The following is a 21,394-nucleotide window of genomic DNA, read 5'->3' on the forward strand; positions in this document are numbered from 1 at the left end:
AAAGACAAATTGAAGACATACTTGAAAAGGAAGAGTATTGGCAGGGCTATAGGGGAAGAGCAGGCGGAGAGAGTGGGACTAATTAGATAGCTCTTGAGTTGAGACAACTTCACCTGCCCTGTGAGTGTTTGATGGGGACAGTGTAGAGGGAGCTTTACTCATTATCTAACACCGTGCTGTACCTGTCCTGGGAGTGTTTGATGGGGACAGTGTAGAGAGAGATTTACTCTGTATCTAACCCCGTGCTGTACCTGTCCTGGGAGTGTCTGATGGGGACAGTGTAGAGAGAGATTTACTCTGTATCTAACCCCGTGCTGTACCTGTCCTGGGAGTGTTTGATGGGGACAGTGTAGAGGGAGCTTTACTCTGTATCTAACCCCGTGCTGTACCTGTCCTGGGAGTGTTTGATGGGGACAGTGTAGAGGGAGCTTTACTCTGTATCTAACCCCGTGCTGTACCTGTCCTGGGAGTGTTTGATGGGGACAGTGTAGAGGGAGCTTTACTCTGTATCTAACCCCGTGCTGTACCTGTCCTGGGAGTGTTTGATGGGGACAGTGCCCTCAATGAATAACAGTGGTGGGGGCGGAGGGTTCATGCTTGTTACAGGGCCGCAGTAGGCAAAACCCCCCCCTCTGCCCCCCCCACACACCCCCCCCCCTCTGCCCCCCCCACAGACCCCCCCTCTGCCCCCCACAGACCCCCCCTCTGCCCCCCACAGACCCCCCCTCTGCCCCCCACAGACCCCCCCCTCTGCCCCCCCCACAGACCCCCCCCCCTCTGCCCCCCCCACAGACCCCCCCCCTCTGCCCCCCCCACAGACCCCCCCCCCTCTGCCCCCCCCACAGACCCCCCCCCTCTGCCCCCCCCACAGACCCCCCCCCTCTGCCCCCCCCACAGACCCCCCCCCTCTGCCCCCCCCACACACACCCCCCCTCTGCCCCCCCCACACACACCCGCCCTCTGCCCCCCCCACACACACCCGCCCTCTGCCCCCCCCACACACACCCCCCCTCTGCCCCCCCACACACACCCCCCCTCTGCCCCCCCCACACACACCCCCCCTCTGCCCCCCCCACACACACCCCCCCTCTGCCCCCCCCACACACACCCCCCCTCTGCCCCCCCCACACACACCCCCCCTCTGCCCCCCCCACACACACCCCCCCTCTGCCCCCCCCACACACACCCCCCCTCTGCCCCCCCCACACACACCCCCCCTCTGCCCCCCCCACACACACCCCCCCTCTGCCCCCCCCACAGATCCCCCCCCCTCTGCCCCCCCCACACACACCCCCCCTCTGCCCCCCCCACACACACCCCCCCTCTGCCCCCCCCACACACACCCCCCCTTTGCCCCCCCCACACACACCCCCCCTCTGCCCCCCCCACAGACCCCCCCCCTCTGCCCCCCCCACACACACCCCACCTCTGCACCCCCCCACACACACCCCCCCTCTGCCCCCCCCCACACACCCCACCTCTGCCCCCCCCCCACACACCCCACCTCTGCCCCCCCCACACACACCCCACCTCTGCCCCCCCCCCACACACCCCACCTCTGCCCCCCCCACACACCCCCCAACTCTGCCCCCCCCACACACCCCCCACCTCTGCCCCCCCCACACACCCCCCACCTCTGCCCCCTCACACACCCCCCACCTCTGCCCCCCCCACACACACCCCCCCTCTGCCCCCCCCACACACACCCCCCCCTCTGCCCCCCCCACACACACCCCCCCTCTGCCCCCCCCCCCATACAACCCCCCTCTGCCCCCCCCCACACACACCCCCCCTCTGCCCCCCCCACACACGCCCCCCCCACACACACCCCCCCTCTGCCCCCCCCCCCCATACAACCCCCCTCTGCCCCCTCACACACCCCCCACCTCTGCACCCCCCACACACCCACCTCTGCACCCCCCCCCTCATTCAAAGTGTGTTAATTGTATATCAGTTGTGGTTAACAATGTGCAGGTAAAGAGGATTGATTTGGTTGTAACGTGAGCACATAGTTATAAAGAGAGACTTAAGGACCCAGTGGTGGTTGAGTTAGAAAATATATACTTGTACAGTTTAACACCGTGAATAAATCTTCACCGCCTGGCTATCAAGATTATAATGTGTGTGTTGTTAAGAGAGTGAGAGTTTGGGACCCCCACTCTCCTCCCCGCCCCACTCTAATATCTGCTGCTGTTCCTCGTCAGGCTCCATACCTCATCTACGTCGAGGTGCTGGAGTGCGACAACCTGGAGATGTCGCCGGTGCCCGCCCGGATCCCTGAGATTCGTATCCGCAGCACGCGTTCGGTGGAGAACCTGCCGGACTGCGGCTGCGCCCACGAGCAGCGGGCCGGCAACTTCAGCACCGTTCCCAACTATGACAACGACGACGAGGCCTGGTCGGTGGACGACATCGGCGAGCTGCAGGTTGAGGTGAGCAGGGCCCACGTGCCCACGGCGCCTTTCCCCCATCCTCGGGTCCACCCCGATGGGCTTCACTGGCAGCCAAGCAGCCAGGTCACCGACGTAACGTAGGAAACGGCACACTGCGCATAGGGTAATGTGATCACAAACCCGGATCATCTGTTTTTTAGTGATGTTGGCTAAGGGATAAATATTGAGCCCCAGGGCACCATGGAGAGCTCGCCCCGCCCCTCTTCCAATAGGGACTGCGGGATCTTTTACATCCACCCGAAAGGTTTAATGTCTCGTCCGAAAGTTGACTCCTCTGTCAGGGTAGCATGCCCTATACTGCCCCCTCAGCACTGACCTTCCGACAGTGTGGCACTCCCTCAGTACTGACCCTCCGACAGCGCAGTGTTCCCTCGGCGCTGACCCTCCGACAGTGCGGCGCTCCCTCGGCGCTGACCCTCCGACAGTGCGGCGCTCACTCGGCGCTGACCCTCCGACAGTGCGGCGCTCCCTCAGTACTGACCCTCCGACAGTGCGGCGCTCCCTCAGTACTGACCCTCCGACAGTGCGGCGCTCCCTCAGTACTGACCCTCCGACAGTGCGGCGCTCCCTCAGTACTGACCCTCCGACAGTGCGGCGCTCCCTCAGTACTGACCCTCCGACAGTGCGGCGTTCCCTCAGTACTGACCCTCCGACAGTGCGGCGCTCCCTCAGTACTGACCCTCCGACAGTGCGGCGCTCCCTCTGTACTGACCCTCCGACAGTGCGGCGTTCCCTCAGTACTGACCCTCCGACAGTGCGGCGCTCCCTCAGTACTGACCCTCCGACAGTGCGGCGCTCCCTGAGTACTGACCCTCCGACAGTGCGGCGCTCCCTCAGTACTGACCCTCCGACAGTGCGGCGCTCCCTGAGTACTGACCCTCCGACAGTGCGGCGCTCCCTCAGTACTGACCCTCCGACAGTGCGGCGCTCCCTCAGTACTGACCCTCCGACAGTGCGGCGCTCCCTCAGTACTGACCCTCCGACAGTGCGGCGCTCCCTCAGTACTGACCCTCCGACAGTGCGGCGCTCCCTCAGTTCTGACCCTCCGACAGTGCGGCGCTCCCTCGGTGCTGACCCTCCGACAGTGCGGCGCTCCCTCGGTGCTGACCCTCCGACAGTGCGGCGCTCCCTCGGCGCTGACCCTCCGACAGTGCGGCGCTCCCTCGGCGCTGACCCTCCGACAGTGCGGCGCTCCCTCGGCGCTGACCCTCCGACAGTGCGGCGCTCCCTCGGCGCTGACCCTCCGACAGTGCGGCGCTCCCTCGGCGCTGACCCTCCGACAGTGCGGCGCTCCCTCGGCGCTGACCCTCCGACAGTGCGGCGCTCCCTCGGCGCTGACCCTCCGACAGTGCGGCGCTCCCTCGGCGCTGACCCTCCGACAGTGCGGCGCTCCCTCGGCGCTGACCCTCCGACAGTGCGGCGCTCCCTCGGCGCTGACCCTCCGACAGTGCGGCGCTCCCTCGGCGCTGACCCTCCGACAGTGCGGCGCTCCCTCGGCGCTGACCCTCCGACAGTGCGGCGCTCCCTCGGCGCTGACCCTCCGACAGTGCGGCGCTCCCTCGGCGCTGACCCTCCGACAGTGCGGCGCTCCCTCGGCGCTGACCCTCCGACAGTGCGGCGCTCCCTCGGCGCTGACCCTCCGACAGTGCGGCGCTCCCTCGGCGCTGACCCTCCGACAGTGCGGCGCTCCCTCGGCGCTGACCCTCCGACAGTGCGGCGCTCCCTCGGCGCTGACCCTCCGACAGTGCGGCGCTCCCTCGGCGCTGACCCTCCGACAGTGCGGCGCTCCCTCGGCGCTGACCCTCCGACAGTGCGGCGCTCCCTCGGCGCTGACCCTCCGACAGTGCGGCGCTCCCTCGGCGCTGACCCTCCGACAGTGCGGCGCTCCCTCGGCGCTGACCCTCCGACAGTGCGGCGCTCCCTCGGCGCTGACCCTCCGACAGTGCGGCGCTCCCTCGGCGCTGACCCTCCGACAGTGCGGCGCTCCCTCGGCGCTGACCCTCCGACAGTGCGGCGCTCCCTCGGCGCTGACCCTCCGACAGTGCGGCGCTCCCTCGGCGCTGACCCTCCGACAGTGCGGCGCTCCCTCGGCGCTGACCCTCCGACAGTGCGGCGCTCCCTCGGCGCTGACCCTCCGACAGTGCGGCGCTCCCTCGGCGCTGACCCTTCCACAGCGCGGCGCTCCCTCGGCGCCGACCCTCCGACACCCCCAACCGTGCGGCGCACTTGTCCTGTGGATGCTGGTTCTAATCCTGTTTTTATTTTCTCCCTCCTCCTCCCTCCCCTCCCACCAGCTTCCCGAAATCCACACCAACAGCAGCGATAACATCTCGCAGTTTTCCGTGGATAGCATCACGAGCCAGGAGAGCAAGGAGCCCGTGTTTATCGCTGCTGGCGATATCAGGTACCTGTCTGTTTACTTCTCGTGCTCACCGTGCTCGTCATGCCCAGTTCCCGCTCGCTCTCTCTGCCCTCCCGGAGGCTGGATCACTCGGACACAGAATCGGTGACTCCCTCCGGCGAGAGACCCGGGACTGGGTGCAGGTCGGTTTGGGGCACTGGGTGCTGCAGAGCATCGGGTGGGCTGAGGCTTACAGGAGGGTCCCCGCTGAACACAGGGCGAGTCGGAACACGGATAAGGGTTTCCCCGAAGCAGGAAAGCTGAGATGGGGGTGAAGCCGGGTAACGCTACGGAGATGGCACTGGCTAATGTTGGGGATGACGCAGGTTTGAGGGCAGAAGTTCATCCCGAGGTTCCGATGTGACACTGAAGTTGTGACTTCACGCTCGGACCTGCCAGAGAGAGACGGGCCGGAGAGGAACTGAAGACTATGGCTTCAGCCTTCCCCGATGTTTACCGAAGGGAATTTTCTGCTCATCCCTGTCGGAGGAGGAGTGGCGACGGGTGGGAGACGGTGGGAGGTGCTGGCGCGGTTTAGAACTGGGGTGCCATTGGCAGACGTCTGCAGTGTTGGCGAGCAGCTGGGGTTGTGGCAGGGGAGGAGGGGGGTCTAGTCTTCAGGCTGTTGAGGGTGACTGGAGCGGCCCTCCGATTGCTCCCTTGGCACAGACTGGGGACTTGATTCCGTCCCCCAGTGGCTGATCTTGCCTGCTCACTGACCGACCCGAGGAACTCGGCAACCCCTGTTCAGCAACGTACAGCCACCGCAGTTGAAAAGCCAGCGTTTTGCATTCGCCTGACCCCTCCCTGGTGACTGAAAGGAGCCGCAGATTTTTGGGTTGGTGGGTGTGCTTTTGGGGAAGAGACAGACTTATATTCCTCTGGCACCTTTCACCATTGCAGGAGGCCTCAGAGCTGCGCAGCCAGTGAGAGACTTTATCTGCAGTGTGGTCACTGCTGTAATGTCAGACAGGCAGCAGCCAGTTTGTACACAGCAAGATCCCACAAACAGTCAAGTGATAATGACCCAGATCATCTGTCTTTTTAAAGTGTTATTGGTTGAGGGATAAATATTGGCCTCAGGACATCGGTGGAGAACTCCTCTCACTGACCCCCGCCCTTCTTCCAATAGCAGCCATTGGATCTTTTACATCCACTGAGGGGGCAGACGGGATTTAATGTCTCATCCTGAAAGATGGAATCTCCAACAGTGCGGTGCTCCCTCAGCACTGACCCTCCGACAGCGCGGCGCTCCCTCAGCACTGACCCTCCGACAGCGCGGCGCTCCCTCAGCACTGACCCTCCGACAGCGCGGCGCTCCCTCAGCACTGACCCTCCGACAGCGCGGCGCTCCCTCAGCACTGACCCTCCGACAGCGCGGCGCTCCCTCAGCACTGACCCTCCGACAGCGCGGCGCTCCCTCAGCACTGACCCTCCGACAGCGCGGCGCTCCCTCAGCACTGACCCTCCGACAGCGCGGCGCTCCCTCAGCACTGACCCTCCGACAGCGCGGCGCTCCCTCAGCACTGACCCTCCGACAGCGCGGCGCTCCCTCAGCACTGACCCTCCGACAGCGCGGCGCTCCCTCAGCACTGACCCTCCGACAGCGCGGCGCTCCCTCAGCACTGACCCTCCGACAGCGCGGCGCTCCCTCAGCACTGACCCTCCGACAGCGCGGCGCTCCCTCAGCACTGACCCTCCGACAGCGCGGCGCTCCCTCAGCACTGACCCTCCGACAGCGCGGCGCTCCCTCAGCACTGACCCTCCGACAGCGCGGCGCTCCCTCAGCACTGACCCTCCGACAGCGCGGCGCTCCCTCAGCACTGACCCTCCGACAGCGCGGCGCTCCCTCAGCACTGACCCTCCGACAGCGCGGCGCTCCCTCAGCACTGACCCTCCGACAGCGCGGCGCTCCCTCAGCACTGACCCTCCGACAGCGCGGCGCTCCCTCAGCACTGACCCTCCGACAGCGCGGCGCTCCCTCAGCACTGACCCTCCGACAGCGCGGCGCTCCCTCAGCACTGACCCTCCGACAGCGCGGCGCTCCCTCAGCACTGACCCTCCGACAGCGCGGCGCTCCCTCAGCACTGACCCTCCGACAGCGCGGCGCTCCCTCAGCACTGACCCTCCGACAGCGCGGCGCTCCCTCAGCACTGACCCTCCGACAGCGCGGCGCTCCCTCAGCACTGACCCTCCGACAGCGCGGCGCTCCCTCAGCACTGACCCTCCGACAGCGCGGCGCTCCCTCAGCACTGACCCTCCGACAGCGCGGCGCTCCCTCAGCACTGACCCTCCGACAGCGCGGCGCTCCCTCAGCACTGACCCTCCGACAGCGCGGCGCTCCCTCAGCACTGACCCTCCGACAGCGCGGCGCTCCCTCAGCACTGACCCTCCGACAGCGCGGCGCTCCCTCAGCACTGACCCTCCGACAGCGCGGCGCTCCCTCAGCACTGACCCTCCGACAGCGCGGCGCTCCCTCAGCACTGACCCTCCGACAGCGCGGCGCTCCCTCAGCACTGACCCTCCGACAGCGCGGCGCTCCCTCAGCACTGACCCTCCGACAGCGCGGCGCTCCCTCAGCACTGACCCTCCGACAGCGCGGCGCTCCCTCAGCACTGACCCTCCGACAGCGCGGCGCTCCCTCAGCACTGACCCTCCGACAGCGCGGCGCTCCCTCAGCACTGACCCTCCGACAGCGCGGCGCTCCCTCAGCACTGACCCTCCGACAGCGCGGCGCTCCCTCAGCACTGACCCTCCGACAGCGCGGCGCTCCCTCAGCACTGACCCTCCGACAGCGCGGCGCTCCCTCAGCACTGACCCTCCGACAGCGCGGCGCTCCCTCAGCACTGACCCTCCGACAGCGCGGCGCTCCCTCAGCACTGACCCTCCGACAGCGCGGCGCTCCCTCAGCACTGACCCTCCGACAGCGCGGCGCTCCCTCAGCACTGACCCTCCGACAGCGCGGCGCTCCCTCAGCACTGACCCTCCGACAGCGCGGCGCTCCCTCAGCACTGACCCTCCGACAGCGCGGCGCTCCCTCAGCACTGACCCTCCGACAGCGCGGCGCTCCCTCAGCACTGACCCTCCGACAGCGCGGCGCTCCCTCAGCACTGACCCTCCGACAGCGCGGCGCTCCCTCAGCACTGACCCTCCGACAGCGCGGCGCTCCCTCAGCACTGACCCTCCGACAGCGCGGCGCTCCCTCAGCACTGACCCTCCGACAGCGCGGCGCTCCCTCAGCACTGACCCTCCGACAGCGCGGCGCTCCCTCAGCACTGACCCTCCGACAGCGCGGCGCTCCCTCAGCACTGACCCTCCGACAGCGCGGCGCTCCCTCAGCACTGACCCTCCGACAGCGCGGCGCTCCCTCAGCACTGACCCTCCGACAGCGCGGCGCTCCCTCAGCACTGACCCTCCGACAGCGCGGCGCTCCCTCAGCACTGACCCTCCGACAGCGCGGCGCTCCCTCAGCACTGACCCTCCGACAGCGCGGCGCTCCCTCAGCACTGACCCTCCGACAGCGCGGCGCTCCCTCAGCACTGACCCTCCGACAGCGCGGCGCTCCCTCAGCGGGCCGACACTGGGGGTGTCAGCCTGGAGCATGAGGCTCAGGGTTCTGGACTGGGGCTTGAACCCACGTCCTCCTGACTCCAGAGAGGGGTGAGAGAGTTGCCACTGAGTAACGACTGACAGGGAGAGCAGCCAGAGTCTATGGGATTGTGCATGGAGCGTTTGGGTACTCCAGCCACCTCCGGCTGGTGCAGCCACAGAGGATTGTGTCCCTGTGTCCTGTCCTTCTGCTTGACTCAGCTGCTCCATCTAATGGCCACAGGCATTATTATCTCAGCATTTACATTGGTCTTTCCACTGTTTATCATGTTAGGTGTAGCTGGAGGCCATTTGGCTCTGCCATTCAGTTAGATCATAAAAACAAAAACACTGCAGATGTTGGAAATCCAAAACAAAAACAGAATTACCTGGAAAAACTCAGCAGGTCTGGCAGCATCGGCGGAGAAGAAAAGCTCGAAACGTCAACTCTTTTCTTCTCCGCCGATGCTGCCAGACCTGCTGAGTTTTTCCAGGTAATTCTGTTTTTGTTTCAGTTAGATCATGGCTGATCTGATTGTGGCCTTAACTCCACTTTCCTGTCTGTGCGCCGTAACCCTCGACTCCCTTGTCGATCAATAATCTGTCTAACTCAGCCTTGAACCTATTCAATGACCCAGCCTCCTTTGCTCTCTAGGCTAGAGAATTCCAAACACTAATGGCTTTCTGAAAGAACAATTTCCTCCTTACCTCCATCTTAAATGAGAGACCCCTTAACTGTGCCCTCCGCTGGTAGACTCTCCCACAAGGTGGGGGGGGAGAAACTCCTCTCAGCCTCCACCCTGTTGAACCCCCCTCCGAATCTTTTATGTGTCAATAAGATCCCCTCTCCTCCTTCTAAACTCCAATGAGTACAGACCCAACCTGCTCAAAGACCCTTCAGCCCAGGAATCTGCCTAGTGAACCTTCTCTTAACTTCCTCCCAGGGCAAGTCTATCTCTCCATCGGTAAGGAGACCACAGCTGTACTCAGTACTCTAGGTGCGATCTCAACATCGCCCTGGACTTTACTACTTTTATACTCCATCTCCTTTTTACTAAAGGCCAACATCCTGTTTGCCTTCCTAATCGCTTGCTGTACCAGCATATTAACTTATAGCGATTCCAACATCTGAAGGCACTTTTTTTGAGTGAGAGCTGTGCCAGTGATCTCTCAAACAGCAATTGGGTGAGTGACCAAGTGCCTGGTCATGGGAGGAACGTTGTCCCGGGACACTGAGCGAGCTCCCCTGCTCTTCCGACAGCACCGCGGGACTCTTAACACCCAGCCAGAGACAGCACCGCCGGCAGTGCAGCACTCCCCCCGCCTCAGCACTGGGCTGGGGAGTGGAGACTCGAACCCATGACCTCCTGACTCTCCGAGGGGCGGGCGCGATCCCCTAGGCACGGAAACCTGATTCTAGCCACCCCTCCCCCTCTGTTTAAGAGGCGACTGGTACAGGAATTGGAGGCGTTGGCCTACGGAGCCATGAAGCTGATAGAAATGAAAGGTCGGGGGAGCTTGGGGCAGCCCTACAGCAGATTTTCCAATTCCAGGCGTTGGCAAAGTGAGCTAATAGTAACGGGTATATGTGGACGCATCATTTAAAGGTGGCAGGGCAGGTTGCTTGAGGGGTTAATAAGGGGTGAGCCACCCTAAGCTTTATAAACAGGGGCAGGGAGTACAGAAGCAAGTCTGGTCAACCTTTCTAAAACCCTGGTTCGGCCTCAACTAGAGTATTGTGTTCAATTCTGGGCACCGCACGTTAGAGAGGACGTGAAGTCTGTGGAGAGGGTGCAGAAAAGATTCACGAGAACGGTCCCCGCACCGGGAGACTTTAGTTGCGTGGATAGTTTGGAGAAAAGGGGGTCTGTTTCTCTCGGAGGAGAGGAAGCCGAGAGGTGATTGGATGGGGGGGGGGGGGGTGGTGATGTTCGAATTCAGGAAGGGTCTGGACGGAGTAGACAGGGAGAAACCGTTCCCGCTTCCGAAAGGATCGAGAACCAGAGGGCGCCGATTGAAGGCGACGGGAGGGAAAACGTTTTCACCCAGCGCGTGGTTACGGTCCGGAATGCGCTGCCTGAGAGTCTGGTGGAGGCAGGGTTCAATCCGAGACGGGATTAGATAATTAACCAAGGGGGAGGAAATCTTCAGGGCTATGGCGGGGAGCGGGAGGAGCAGAGTGGCTGTTGCAGAGGGCCGGCACCGGCACGACGGGCTGAATGGCCCACTGCTGTGCTGTAACCATTCCAGGAGCCTGTTCTATTCCTTGGCTGTTCTGTTGTTGACCTTGCAGACGACGCCTCTCGGAGCAGCTGGCGCACGCGCCCACCACGTTTAAGCGGGACCCGGAGGACCCTTCCGCAGTCGCACTGAAAGAGCCCTGGCAGGAGAAAGTCAGGTAAGGACTGGCGAGGCCACATTAGCCTATGGTAAGGCTGGGCACGTCACCTGGTAACCTTTTGTGCTCAGGAACCGTGCGGAGAGACTCGAAGTTGAGATCGTTCCACTTCCAGTGGAGAGGGTTTAAAGCAGTGGTTTAATAGTGTTCCACAGAGCCACCTTGTGGTGGCAGCCCATAACGACACCGTGACGGTTGACATAGCAGTTTACAATGGTAAAGGTGGACCCCAAAAAAAAAAAGTGACCCGTCATGGCGCGGACAGGAAGCGTCGCCTCGCGCAGAGTTTTTAAAATGTTAGCCCCCTGCTCCTAACCTAATCGTTTCCCGTTTGCAGGCGGATTCGAGAGAACTCACCGTACGGTCACTTCCCGAATTGGCGGCTTCTGTCCGTCATCGTCAAGTGTGGCGACGACCTTCGCCAGGAGCTCTTGGCGTACCAGGTGTTGAAACAGCTGCAGGTACGTGGTCTGATCCGTGTGACTCGTGTGTCCACGATTCCGGCTGGGAAGGCAGGGCAGGTGACCTCTGCTGGCTATTGGATCCCAACCGACTGTGCCACATGGTGCCGGGTTTGACCCTGCTGCCTCTTCCAAGCCAGCGGTGGTGGTGGGGGGAGGTGCCGGTGATGTGACTGGACCAGATGGATGAGTAATCCAGAGGCTCCCGAGACAAGAGTTCAAATCCCACCACAGTAGCTCGGGGGAACTTCAATTCAGTTAATTGATAACTAATTAACACTCGGTCTCAGTCATGATGATCATACCAGATTGTTGTTTTTTAAAAAAAAAAACCCATCTGGTTCTCTAATGCCCCTTTTGGGAAGGGAAATCTGCCATCCTTACCCAGTCTGGCCTACACATGACTCCAGACCCACAGCCACGTGGTTGACTCTTAACTGTTCCTCTGGCCGAGTGAGTTGTGCCAGACCACTGCAGGGTAAAAGCACCGTGGGTGTACCCACGCCACGCAGTCTACAGTGGATCAAGGCGGCAGCTCAATGCCACCTTCTCAAGGGGCAGCAAATGCCAGCCTTGCCAGCAGTTGGGTGGACCCGGCCTAATACCGGGGCCACGTGCGGAAGGAGAGGGGTTGGGGGAGGTCCCCTTCCCCCGTTGCCCTGGGAGTTCTCCCTCTCTGTAGCCGAGACGTTAACCAGACTCTTAACTCCTCTACTCTACTCCTTGCAGGCCATTTGGGAGGTGGAGCGGGTGCCGCTGTGGATCAAGCCCTACAAGATCCTGGTGATCTCCGCCGACAGCGGGATGATTGAGCCTGTGGTGAACGCGGTGTCGCTCCATCAGATTAAAAAGCAGTCCCAGCTCTCCTTACTGGATTACTTCCTCCAGGAGCATGGGAATTACACCACGGAGGAGTTCCTGTCAGCGCAGCGGAACTTCGTACAGAGCTGTGCTGGCTACTGCTTGGTCTGTTACCTCCTCCAGGTCAAGGACAGGTGAGCAGAGTTTATACCCAAACAGCCGACCTGTGTGTGACCTTTGCTTGATTCTGAGCCCTGTCCAATCGAAGGGGGCATTGTGGGCCAGGTTATTATTTAGGGTAGGGTGGATGATTCAAGGTGGTTTTGATTACTTACCTCCCTAAACTAGACTTTTAAAAACGCTGAGCATTACGGAGAGGGAGCGGCCAAGTTGATTGTAGAATCCTCGCATGGGAAGAGGCCATTTGGCCCATCGTACATGTGCTGGCCAGCTCTTTGGAAGGAGCCATCCAATTAGCGCCACTCTTCTCCCCCCCCCGCCGAGGGGTTTGGAGTCTATACTAAACCCTGGAGTAAGAAAATTCTTGTCAAAACAATAACCATATGGGAAAAAAGGGCAGTCACTAATTCAGAGTGCAAGCTGAAAAAAGGTTGATTGGAGAATAACATTTCACCAGACAAGGGAAGACACAATCGACTGACTTTCCCTTAGATGCGAAGAATTCCCGGCATCTCCTTTCCTTGATCCCGGTCCCTTGATTTGCAACATCCTTCGAGACTTTTAACTCAATCGGCATAACTTTAACATACATACAAATCTCTTTGCAGCTTTAAGATTTCAACTCTAGTTTCCCAGTCACAGAATCTCTCAGAGCAGAAGAGGCCCTTCGGCCCATCGAGTCTGCACCGACACGTGAGAAACACCTGACCTGACCTACCTCCCTAATCCCATTTACCAGCACTTGGCCCATAGCCTTGAATGTTATGACGATGCCAAGTGCTCATCCAGGTACTTTTTAAAAGATGTGAGGCAACCCACCTCCACCACCCTCCCAGGTAGCGCATTCCAGACCCTCACCACCCTCTGGGTAAAAAAGTTTTTCATCACATCCCCCCCTAAACCTCCTGCCCCCCACCTTGAACTTATGCCCCCTTGTGACTGACCCTTCAACTAAGGGGAACAGCTGCTCCCTATCCACCCTGTCCATGCCCCTCATAATCTTGTACACCTCGATCAGGTCGCCCCTCAGTCTTCTCTGCTCCAACAAAAACAACCCAAGTCTATCCAACCTCTCTTTGTAACTTAAATGTTTCATCCCAGGCAGCATCCTGGTGAATCTCCTCTGCACCCTGTCCCGTGCAATCACACCCTTGAGTCTACCTCAACGACCGAAGCTTCTGGCCCACCTTAACTGCTGTAGCCAAACACTTCACAGCTGCTTGCTTGAGCGTTCCGTCTGCCCCTCTCGCTCTCTATCCCCTGCTCCCTGCCGAACACAGCTTCCTTCTGAAGGCTGTTCACTTTCTCCTGAAGGCAATTACCTTTAGCCCTAATATCGGATTCTAATACTGACCTGCATTCTTACAGCAATCCTGAGCCTACGATGCTTACGTTAGTCACTTCTGGGTTCTTGCAGCAACCTCCAACCCAAGACGAATATCCATTGTTAAGCAAAGTCCTCGGTAAATGCTAACCTCCTAGCAAGTGCCCTACTTCTAGCCCTTTTCTCTCCTGTCAAAAGACCTCCCCAGCAACTGCCCTGTGGCAAATGCTATCCCTTGGCAAGCAAATTCTTCAGAGGTGCACCCCTCTTTTTTTTTTTTGCAAGTAGCTTTTATAACATTTAGCCCAAGTCTGCTCACCTGTTGCCAACGCAACTAACAACTGCTGACCAAACACGAGCTGCTCCTTGACCAATGGGAATTGTGTTCCCAGCTTCCCCCATAACAAATTGAGCCAATCAGATTTGCAGCCTTGGCGCCCCTTCTGACTGTGAACTGCGACCTGCGTCTTTTTGACAGGAGGTCCTGGAACTCCTGGCCTCGGACCCCCTTCCTGACCACGACTCCAGTTTTGTCCTTAAAGCTACATCACTGTGTTTGCCAACTTTTTTTAAACAACGTTACCCCAGAGTTCCTGAATCGACCCAGTCATACAAGCAAATTAAGACTTTATCACTAAGCTTAAGTACAGTACAATTTGATCATTTCGGCCCAATTAGTCTCTCAAATGTGTTCATGGGGTGGACCATTCGGCCCTTCGTATCTTTGATGGCTCTTTGAAAGAGCTTTCCAATGAGTCCCAATCTTCCCCCCCACTCCCCCTTCTCTTGCCCCCACAACCCTGTATAGCTTTGCATGGCCTTGTGTCCATATGCAAGTTGGGCAGTGCCATTCCTGACTCCTCCGGTACTGAAACAGCTCCTTTCGGCGTGTAGTGTGAGACCTGGACAATACCCAGGCTTGGGTTGACAAGTGGCAAGTAACATTCGTGCCACACGAGTGCCGGGCAATGACCATCTCCAACAAGAGAGAATCTAACCATCGCCCCTTGACGTTCAATGGCGTCACCATCGCTGAATCCCCCACTATCAACATCCTGGGGGTCACCATTGACCAGAAACTGATCTGGACCCAGCCATATAAATACAGTGGCTACAAGAGCAGGTCAGGGGCTGGGAATCCTGCGGCGAGTAACTCACCTCCTGACTCCCCAAAGCCTGTCCACCATCTACAAGGCACAAGTCAGGAGTGAGATGGAATACCCCCCACTTGCCTGGATGAGTGCAGCTCCCACAACACTCAAGAAGCTCGACACCATCCAGGACAAAGCAGCCCCGCTTGATGGGCACCCCATCCACAAACATTCACTCCCTCCACCACCGACGCACAGTAGCAGCAGTGTGTGTACCATCTACAAGATGCACTGCAGCAACTCACCAAGGCTCCTTCGACAGCACCTTCCAAACCCATGACCTCTACCATCTAGAAGGACAAGGGCAGCAGACACATGGGAACACCACCACCTGAAAGTTCCCCTGCGAGTCACTCACCATCCTGACTTGGCCGTTCCTTCACTGTCGCTGTGTCAAAATCCTGGAACTCGCTCCCTAACAGCATGGTGGGTGTACCTACACCACACGGACTGCAGCGGTTCAAGAAGGCAGCTCACCCACCACCACCACCACCTCAAGGGCTAGTTAGGGATGAGTAATAAATGCTGGCCTCACCAGCGATGCCTGTGGTCCAAGAAGGAATAAAAATGTTAGTAGGCCTGTGGAATGGGCTGCCAGGGAATTGAGACTGTGTTGATAAACCCACGGAGCATGCTCTGTAACATTCAGGGCTACGGTGAGTCGGTGGATTGATCCGTGGGCAAGGAATGGGGGGGTGCATGTACTGAACTATTGGTCACTTCCCCCCCATTCTCATGTCAGCCGTTCACAGGCTGGGATGCGTATTCTATAATGAGAGCCTTCCACGGTTAAACCCTTGTTCCCACTGTCAACACCCTGCGACCAATATTTAACCAGCATCGCTCTCCCTTGTGGGAGAGACTAGAACGAGGGGACACAGCTTAAAAATAAAGGAGGTGGGGGTCCCATTTACGATGGAGACGAGGCGCAATTTCTTCTGAGGGTCGTAATCTTAGGCACTCCTTTCCCAGTAGCGGAGGCAGGGTCAGTGAATATTTTTAAAGCAGAGGTAGATAGATTCAGGACGAACGGGGAGTCATAGGTTATTCGGGGGGGGGTGGGGGGAATGTGGAGTTGAGGCCACGATCCGATCGGCCCGTGATCCGATTGAAGGGCAGAGAAGGCTCGAGGGGCCGAATGGCCTCCTCCTCCTGCTTCGTGGGGAACCTGGTCATGTGTCGCAGCGCTGCCCGTGGGATCTCGCCGTGCGCAAATTGACTCCCATCTCCAACAGCGCGAGAGTGCTGCCGAAATTGGCCCGAAGCGCTTTGGGACTCCGAGGCCGATAAAGGAGCGATTTATAAAAGCGTGTTTTGTTTGGGTGTTTTTTTTTTGTGCGTCTTCCGGGTTCCTGGGGTGGTGACGAGTCCTGACCGCTTGGTTTCTTTTCCCCCAGGCACAACGGCAACATTCTACTGGACTCCGAGGGCCACATCATTCACATAGACTTTGGCTTCATCCTGTCCAGCTCGCCCCGCAACCTGGGCTTTGAGACATCGGCCTTCAAGCTCACCAGCGAGTTCGTCGACGTAAGTCCCCGTATCCCGTCCCTCGACTTGTAAAGCGTCGCACCAACCGTCTCGACTCTGGCCCGGTAGATCTTAATAAATCCAGGGAGCGGGTACGCGGGGTGCTGCCGCTGCTGTGTTTGTGCGTGGTTCCGCCGCTGGGCAGGTGATGCAGGAGCTCGCGGAATCCCCAACCAACCAGTCGCTCTTTACTCCCATCGCCCCCGCCGACGTTTTCGGTGTTATATCCAAGCACCCCCTGTTCGCCGCATTAGCGATCATCGCGCTATAATTTGCGCCCGTCCCCTGTGCTTTTTCACCCCGGGCACGGCGGAAGCAGCCGATCTCTGTTTGCCAACCTCTCCGCCGCGAAGCCGGGAGCTCCTCGCTGCATGTCGGTAGTGGCATTGCCGTGGCTGCACCCGCCCTATACCTCCCCCCCCCCCCCCCCCCCAACCCCCACTCCCCAGGATGCCAGTGTTGCAAAAGAAATGTTGGGTTGGAAAATGGTGAACCGCGATGTCCCCCAAAAAGGACAATTTGTGCTTGTTGGGCTGCTTCCTGGTCCTAATTTGCCCTTAAACGCCGGAGTATATACGCACCCTGGCGGTTAAAACGCACATTCAGGTCTCTTTTTATTGAGATATTTCGCCACGCAATCCGGTATGTGTCTCGCACGTGGCGGTCCGCTCACAGCTCTTGTGCCAATTGTACCTCTGATCCCTACACTTCATGTATTCCCCCGCTAAATCACAGTGCGTCGAAGATACAAACAAGTGATATCAGAGCAACAACGTGGAGACAGCAACTCTTCTCAATTGTCCTGTTTCCATTGTGCAATGGCTGATCGTTTTATTATGATAAGCACAGGCCTATTCATAACAAAAACAGAAATACCTGGAAAAACTCAGCAGGTCTGGTGGGGGGTGGGGGGAGGTGGGGGGTTGTAGGGACAAGCAAGCGGTGGAGGGTGGGGGGAGGGGGGGTTGTAGGGACAAGCAAGCGGTGGAGGGTGGGGGGAGGGGGTGTTATAGGGACAAGCAAGCAGTGATAGGAGCGGATAACCAAAAGATGTCACAGACAAAAGAACAAAGAGGTGTTGAAGGTGGTGATATTATCTAAACGAATGTGCTAATTAAGAATGGGTAGCAGGACACGCAAGGTACAGATAGCTCTAGTGGGGGTGGGGTGAAATAAGACTAAAAGGGCATAAAAGGTATAGATTATAAAAGATATAGGTCTAAAAGAAAGGCCTATTCATTGTGTGCTGGCTGCACAAACTGCCTGGGGCTTTGAGGTGCGGAGGGAGTTTAAACTCCGGTTCCCACCCCCACCTGCTTGAATTTAGTGCACCTTAAGGTGACATGAGCTCGTGTGTGTGAGTGCAGGTGGGTCCTGCTCTTTAAGACGCTGTAACCTGCAACTTAGAAACTGCGGTTAATGACTCTGGGGTTGTTGCCTTTTAGGAGATTGCTGGTTTTCAAGGGTGGATGTTTTAAGACAGTGCTTCCCAAACTTGTATCTGCTTTGACCCCTCTTTCTCCCCCCACCCCCCCCCCCCCTAAATTTTAATGCTTCGTACCTGGTGTGACTTTAGAGGGAAATTGGGGGTACGGTCGGTGGGGGGGTAGGAGGGAGGGGGGTGTGGGAGGAAGAGTTGTTGAGTGAGCTGGAGAGGTGTAATCACAAAAAAAAAAACAGCTAAGGCACCTAACCATTTGGCAGGCTCTGGGGTCCTGAAGAGGCCTGTGTTTATCATAACAAAAGGATCAGCCATTCAACAATGGAAACAGGACAATTGAGAAGAGTTAAGTGCATTCTTGCTGTCTCCATGCTGTTACTCCGATATCACTTGTTTGTATCTTCGACACACTGTGATTTAGCGGGGGAATGTAGGGATCAGAGGTAGAATTGGCATAAGAGCTGTGAGCAAACCACCCCGTGCGAGACACTTACCGGATTGTGTGGCGAAATATTTCCATTAAAAAGAGACCTGAATGTGCGTTTTAAACCGCCAGTGTGCGTATATACTCCAGCGCTTAAGGGCAAATTAGGACCAGGAAGCAGCCCAACAAGCACAAATTGTCCTTTTTGGTGGTCGAGCTTCAAGAGCTCATTGGATTAGGACCCGCCGACCGGTTGGGGGCAGGGGGGGTTGGTGGGGGGTTGATATCGCAATCGCGCATTTAGAGAGGAGCCTTGCTGCTGATCCCAGGGCTGTCAAATCGGGAGTCTCCACTCCAAAGCCGCCATTGAGACCTTGGAGCGCACAGCCCTAGTCCAGCCTGGCTTTGTGGCGGGGTGGGGGGGGAGCCCCTGCTTGAAATGGCGCTGACGGTTAATCCATTGGGAGCTCTCCCAGCGACCTAACTGAGATTTTTTTTTGTTGTTGTTTTGCCCGCAGGTAATGGGAGGCTTAGACGGGGACATGTTCAACTACTACAAGATGCTGATGTTGCAAGGGCTGATCGCAGCTCGCAAGCACATGGATAAAGTGGCTCAGATTGTGGAGATAATGCAGCAAGGTGCGTGCAGCGGCGGACTCCTCTCTCCTCCCCACTCCGCTTAGAGCCCAGTGTCGGGATTGTTTGGAGCCGAGATGACTGTGGTGCTGTTTGTGTTGAAGCTTTGTGATCATCTCCCTCTCTCTCCCTCTCTCCCTCTCTCCCCGCAACCCCACCACCACCACCACCAAACGCTGTGTGATGGACTCGCCACTGCGCTGTGACTCAGCGTCCCACCCTAGCGGGTGGGACAGATGAGCAGCAACAAAAGCAGCGGGGAGTTTTAACAGGTGGGGTTGACACCCTGTGGGACGGCCCGCTGACCTTTTTGAGCTTAAAAGTGAAATACTGCGGATGCTGGGAGTCTGGGACAGGAACAAAGCCTTTGGACTTGCCCATTTTGGTCTGCACAGAACTTTGATGCATGGGAGTTGGATTTGTGCACGCATAATTGGGAACACGCGCAGTTGGGTTCATGCGCCTGGATGAATATTCTGTACGTGTGGGAGAGAGAGAGAGAGAGAGAGAGCGCGCGGTGCAGGAGTGGGGGGAGAGCGCGCGGTGCAGGAGTGGGGGGAGAGCGCGCGGTGCAGGAGTGGGGGGAGAGCGCGCGGTGCAGGAGTGGGGGGAGAGCGCGCGGTGCAGGAGTGGGGGGAGAGCGCGCGGTGCAGGAGTGGGGGGAGAGCGCGCGGTGCAGGAGTGGGGGGAGAGCGCGCGGTGCAGGAGTGGGGGGAGAGCGCGCGGTGCAGGAGTGGGGGGAGAGCGCGCGGTGCAGGAGTGGGGGGAGAGCGCGCGGTGCAGGAGTGGGGGGAGAGCGCGCGGTGCGGGAGTGGGGGGAGAGCGCGCGGTGCGGGAGTGGGGGGAGAGCGCGCGGTGCGGGAGTGGGGGGAGAGCGCGCGGTGCGGGAGTGGGGGGAGAGCGCGCGGTGCGGGAGTGGGGGGAGAGCGCGCGGGGGTTGGGAGGGGGAGAGCGCGCAGGGGGTTGAGCTTTTGTGGAATTTAGGCATGGCTGGGATATGCATTCACAGAAGAGGGAGAGAGGCATAGGCAGACAGGTGAAGGAGGAAAAGAGGGACAGACAAGATGGACGGATGAGAGAAAGAGAGAGACAGGCGAGGGGGAGAGACAGGGCCAAGGGCAGAGATGGGCAGTGGAAGGAGGCGAGGGGGGAGAGGCGGAGGCAGGCAAGGGGGAGAGGCGGAGGTAGGGAGGTACCTGGGACATTTGTGCACTATATTCCCCACTTGATGCATGCTCAGGCTCCCATGTGATGAAACACTCCCCCAGTCTAGCCGGTGCTGCACGCTCCCCTAGTCTAGCCGGTGCTGCACGCTCCCCCAGTCTAGCCGGTGCTGCACGCTCCCCCAGTCTAGCCGGTGCTGCACGCTCCCCCAGTCTAGCCGGTGCTGCACGCTCCCCCAGTCTAGCCGGTGCTGCACGCTCCCCCAGTCTAGCCGGTGCTGCACGCTCCCCCAGTCTAGCCGGTGCTGCACGCTCCCCCAGTCTAGCCGGTGCTGCACGCTCCCCCAGTCTAGCCGGTGCTGCACGCTCCCCCAGTCTAGCCGGTGCTGCACGCTCCCCCAGTCTAGCCGGTGCTGCACGCTCCCCCAGTCTAGCCGGTGCTGCACGCTCCCCCAGTCTAGCCGGTGCTGCACGCTCCCCCAGTCTAGCCGGTGCTGCACGCTCCCCCAGTCTAGCCGGTGCTGCACGCTCCCCCAGTCTAGCCGGTGCTGCACGCTCCCCCAGTCTAGCCGGTGCTGCACGCTCCCCCAGTCTAGCCGGTGCTGCACGCTCCCCCAGTCTAGCCGGTGCTGCACGCTCCCATGCTGTCACCCTTTCCCACAGGGTACCTCTGCGCGTTGGGGCCTTGGTTGATGGCTCCCAGTCAGACCCATTGAGATAGCGGTAGCACCTGAGATGGACCCCAGTTGGCAAACGAGCCTTGGGATGCTCTACCCTGAGCATCTTGGCATCGCCAAGCCAAACAAAATTCCCAGTTAATTCTACCGTGCCAGGCAGAGAGAGAGAGAGAGAGAGAGAGAGCTTGAAGTCAAGATCATGTGCTAACTGTCTTATGTTTCTGGAAGGATCTCTTTGTCTAACGCAGTATCCGGTCAGTTTGTCCCACAGGTGAAGACGAGAGGTGTTCAGGAAGTACACAGGCCAGTCAGGTGCTAGCACTGCGAGATTTACTGTGTGAGTGTCAGTCAGCAAGAAACAGCGACATAGAGAACCACAGCGGAGCAGAGTCCAGACTGCAGATAGAGCGGGCAGTGGGGGGGGGGAGGGTGGGATGTGCAGGGAGGGGGAGGGGGAGATGGGGAGGGTGGGATGTGCAGGGAGGGGGAGATGGGGAGGGTGGGATATGCAGGGAGGGGGAGATGGGGAGGGTGGGATATGCAGGGAGGGGGAGAGGGGGAGGGTGGGATGTGCAGGGAGGGGGAGGGGGTGGGGGGGAGGGTGGGATGTGCAGGGAGGGGGAGGGGGAGAGGGGGAGGGTGGGATGTGCAGGGAGGGGGAGATGGGGAGGGTGGGATATGCAGGGGAGGGGGAGAGGGGGGAGGGTGGGATGTGCAGGGAGGGGGGAGGGGGTGGGGGGGGAGGGTGGGATGTGCAGGGGAGGGG

General features: G+C 59.6%; 1 protein-coding gene across 1 annotated transcript in view; it reads left to right on the top strand.

Moving 5' to 3' along the window:
* pi4kb (phosphatidylinositol 4-kinase, catalytic, beta) overlaps positions 1-18,835 on the top strand; it is a 68,463-nt gene extending 49,628 nt beyond the window's left edge. Inside the window, exons 5-11 of the mRNA XM_041181561.1 lie at positions 2,205-2,432; positions 4,748-4,857; positions 10,736-10,840; positions 11,178-11,301; positions 12,031-12,296; positions 16,155-16,287; positions 18,671-18,835. Coding sequence (XP_041037495.1) covers positions 2,205-2,432; positions 4,748-4,857; positions 10,736-10,840; positions 11,178-11,301; positions 12,031-12,296; positions 16,155-16,287; positions 18,671-18,835 — 1,131 coding nt within the window. The remainder of the gene's footprint in view (positions 1-2,204; positions 2,433-4,747; positions 4,858-10,735; positions 10,841-11,177; positions 11,302-12,030; positions 12,297-16,154; positions 16,288-18,670) is intronic.
* The last annotated feature ends 2,559 nt before the right edge of the window (positions 18,836-21,394 follow it).

This window comes from Carcharodon carcharias, assembly GCF_017639515.1.
Source record: "Carcharodon carcharias isolate sCarCar2 chromosome 36 unlocalized genomic scaffold, sCarCar2.pri SUPER_36_unloc_1, whole genome shotgun sequence".
Taxonomy (NCBI): domain Eukaryota; kingdom Metazoa; phylum Chordata; class Chondrichthyes; order Lamniformes; family Lamnidae; genus Carcharodon; species Carcharodon carcharias.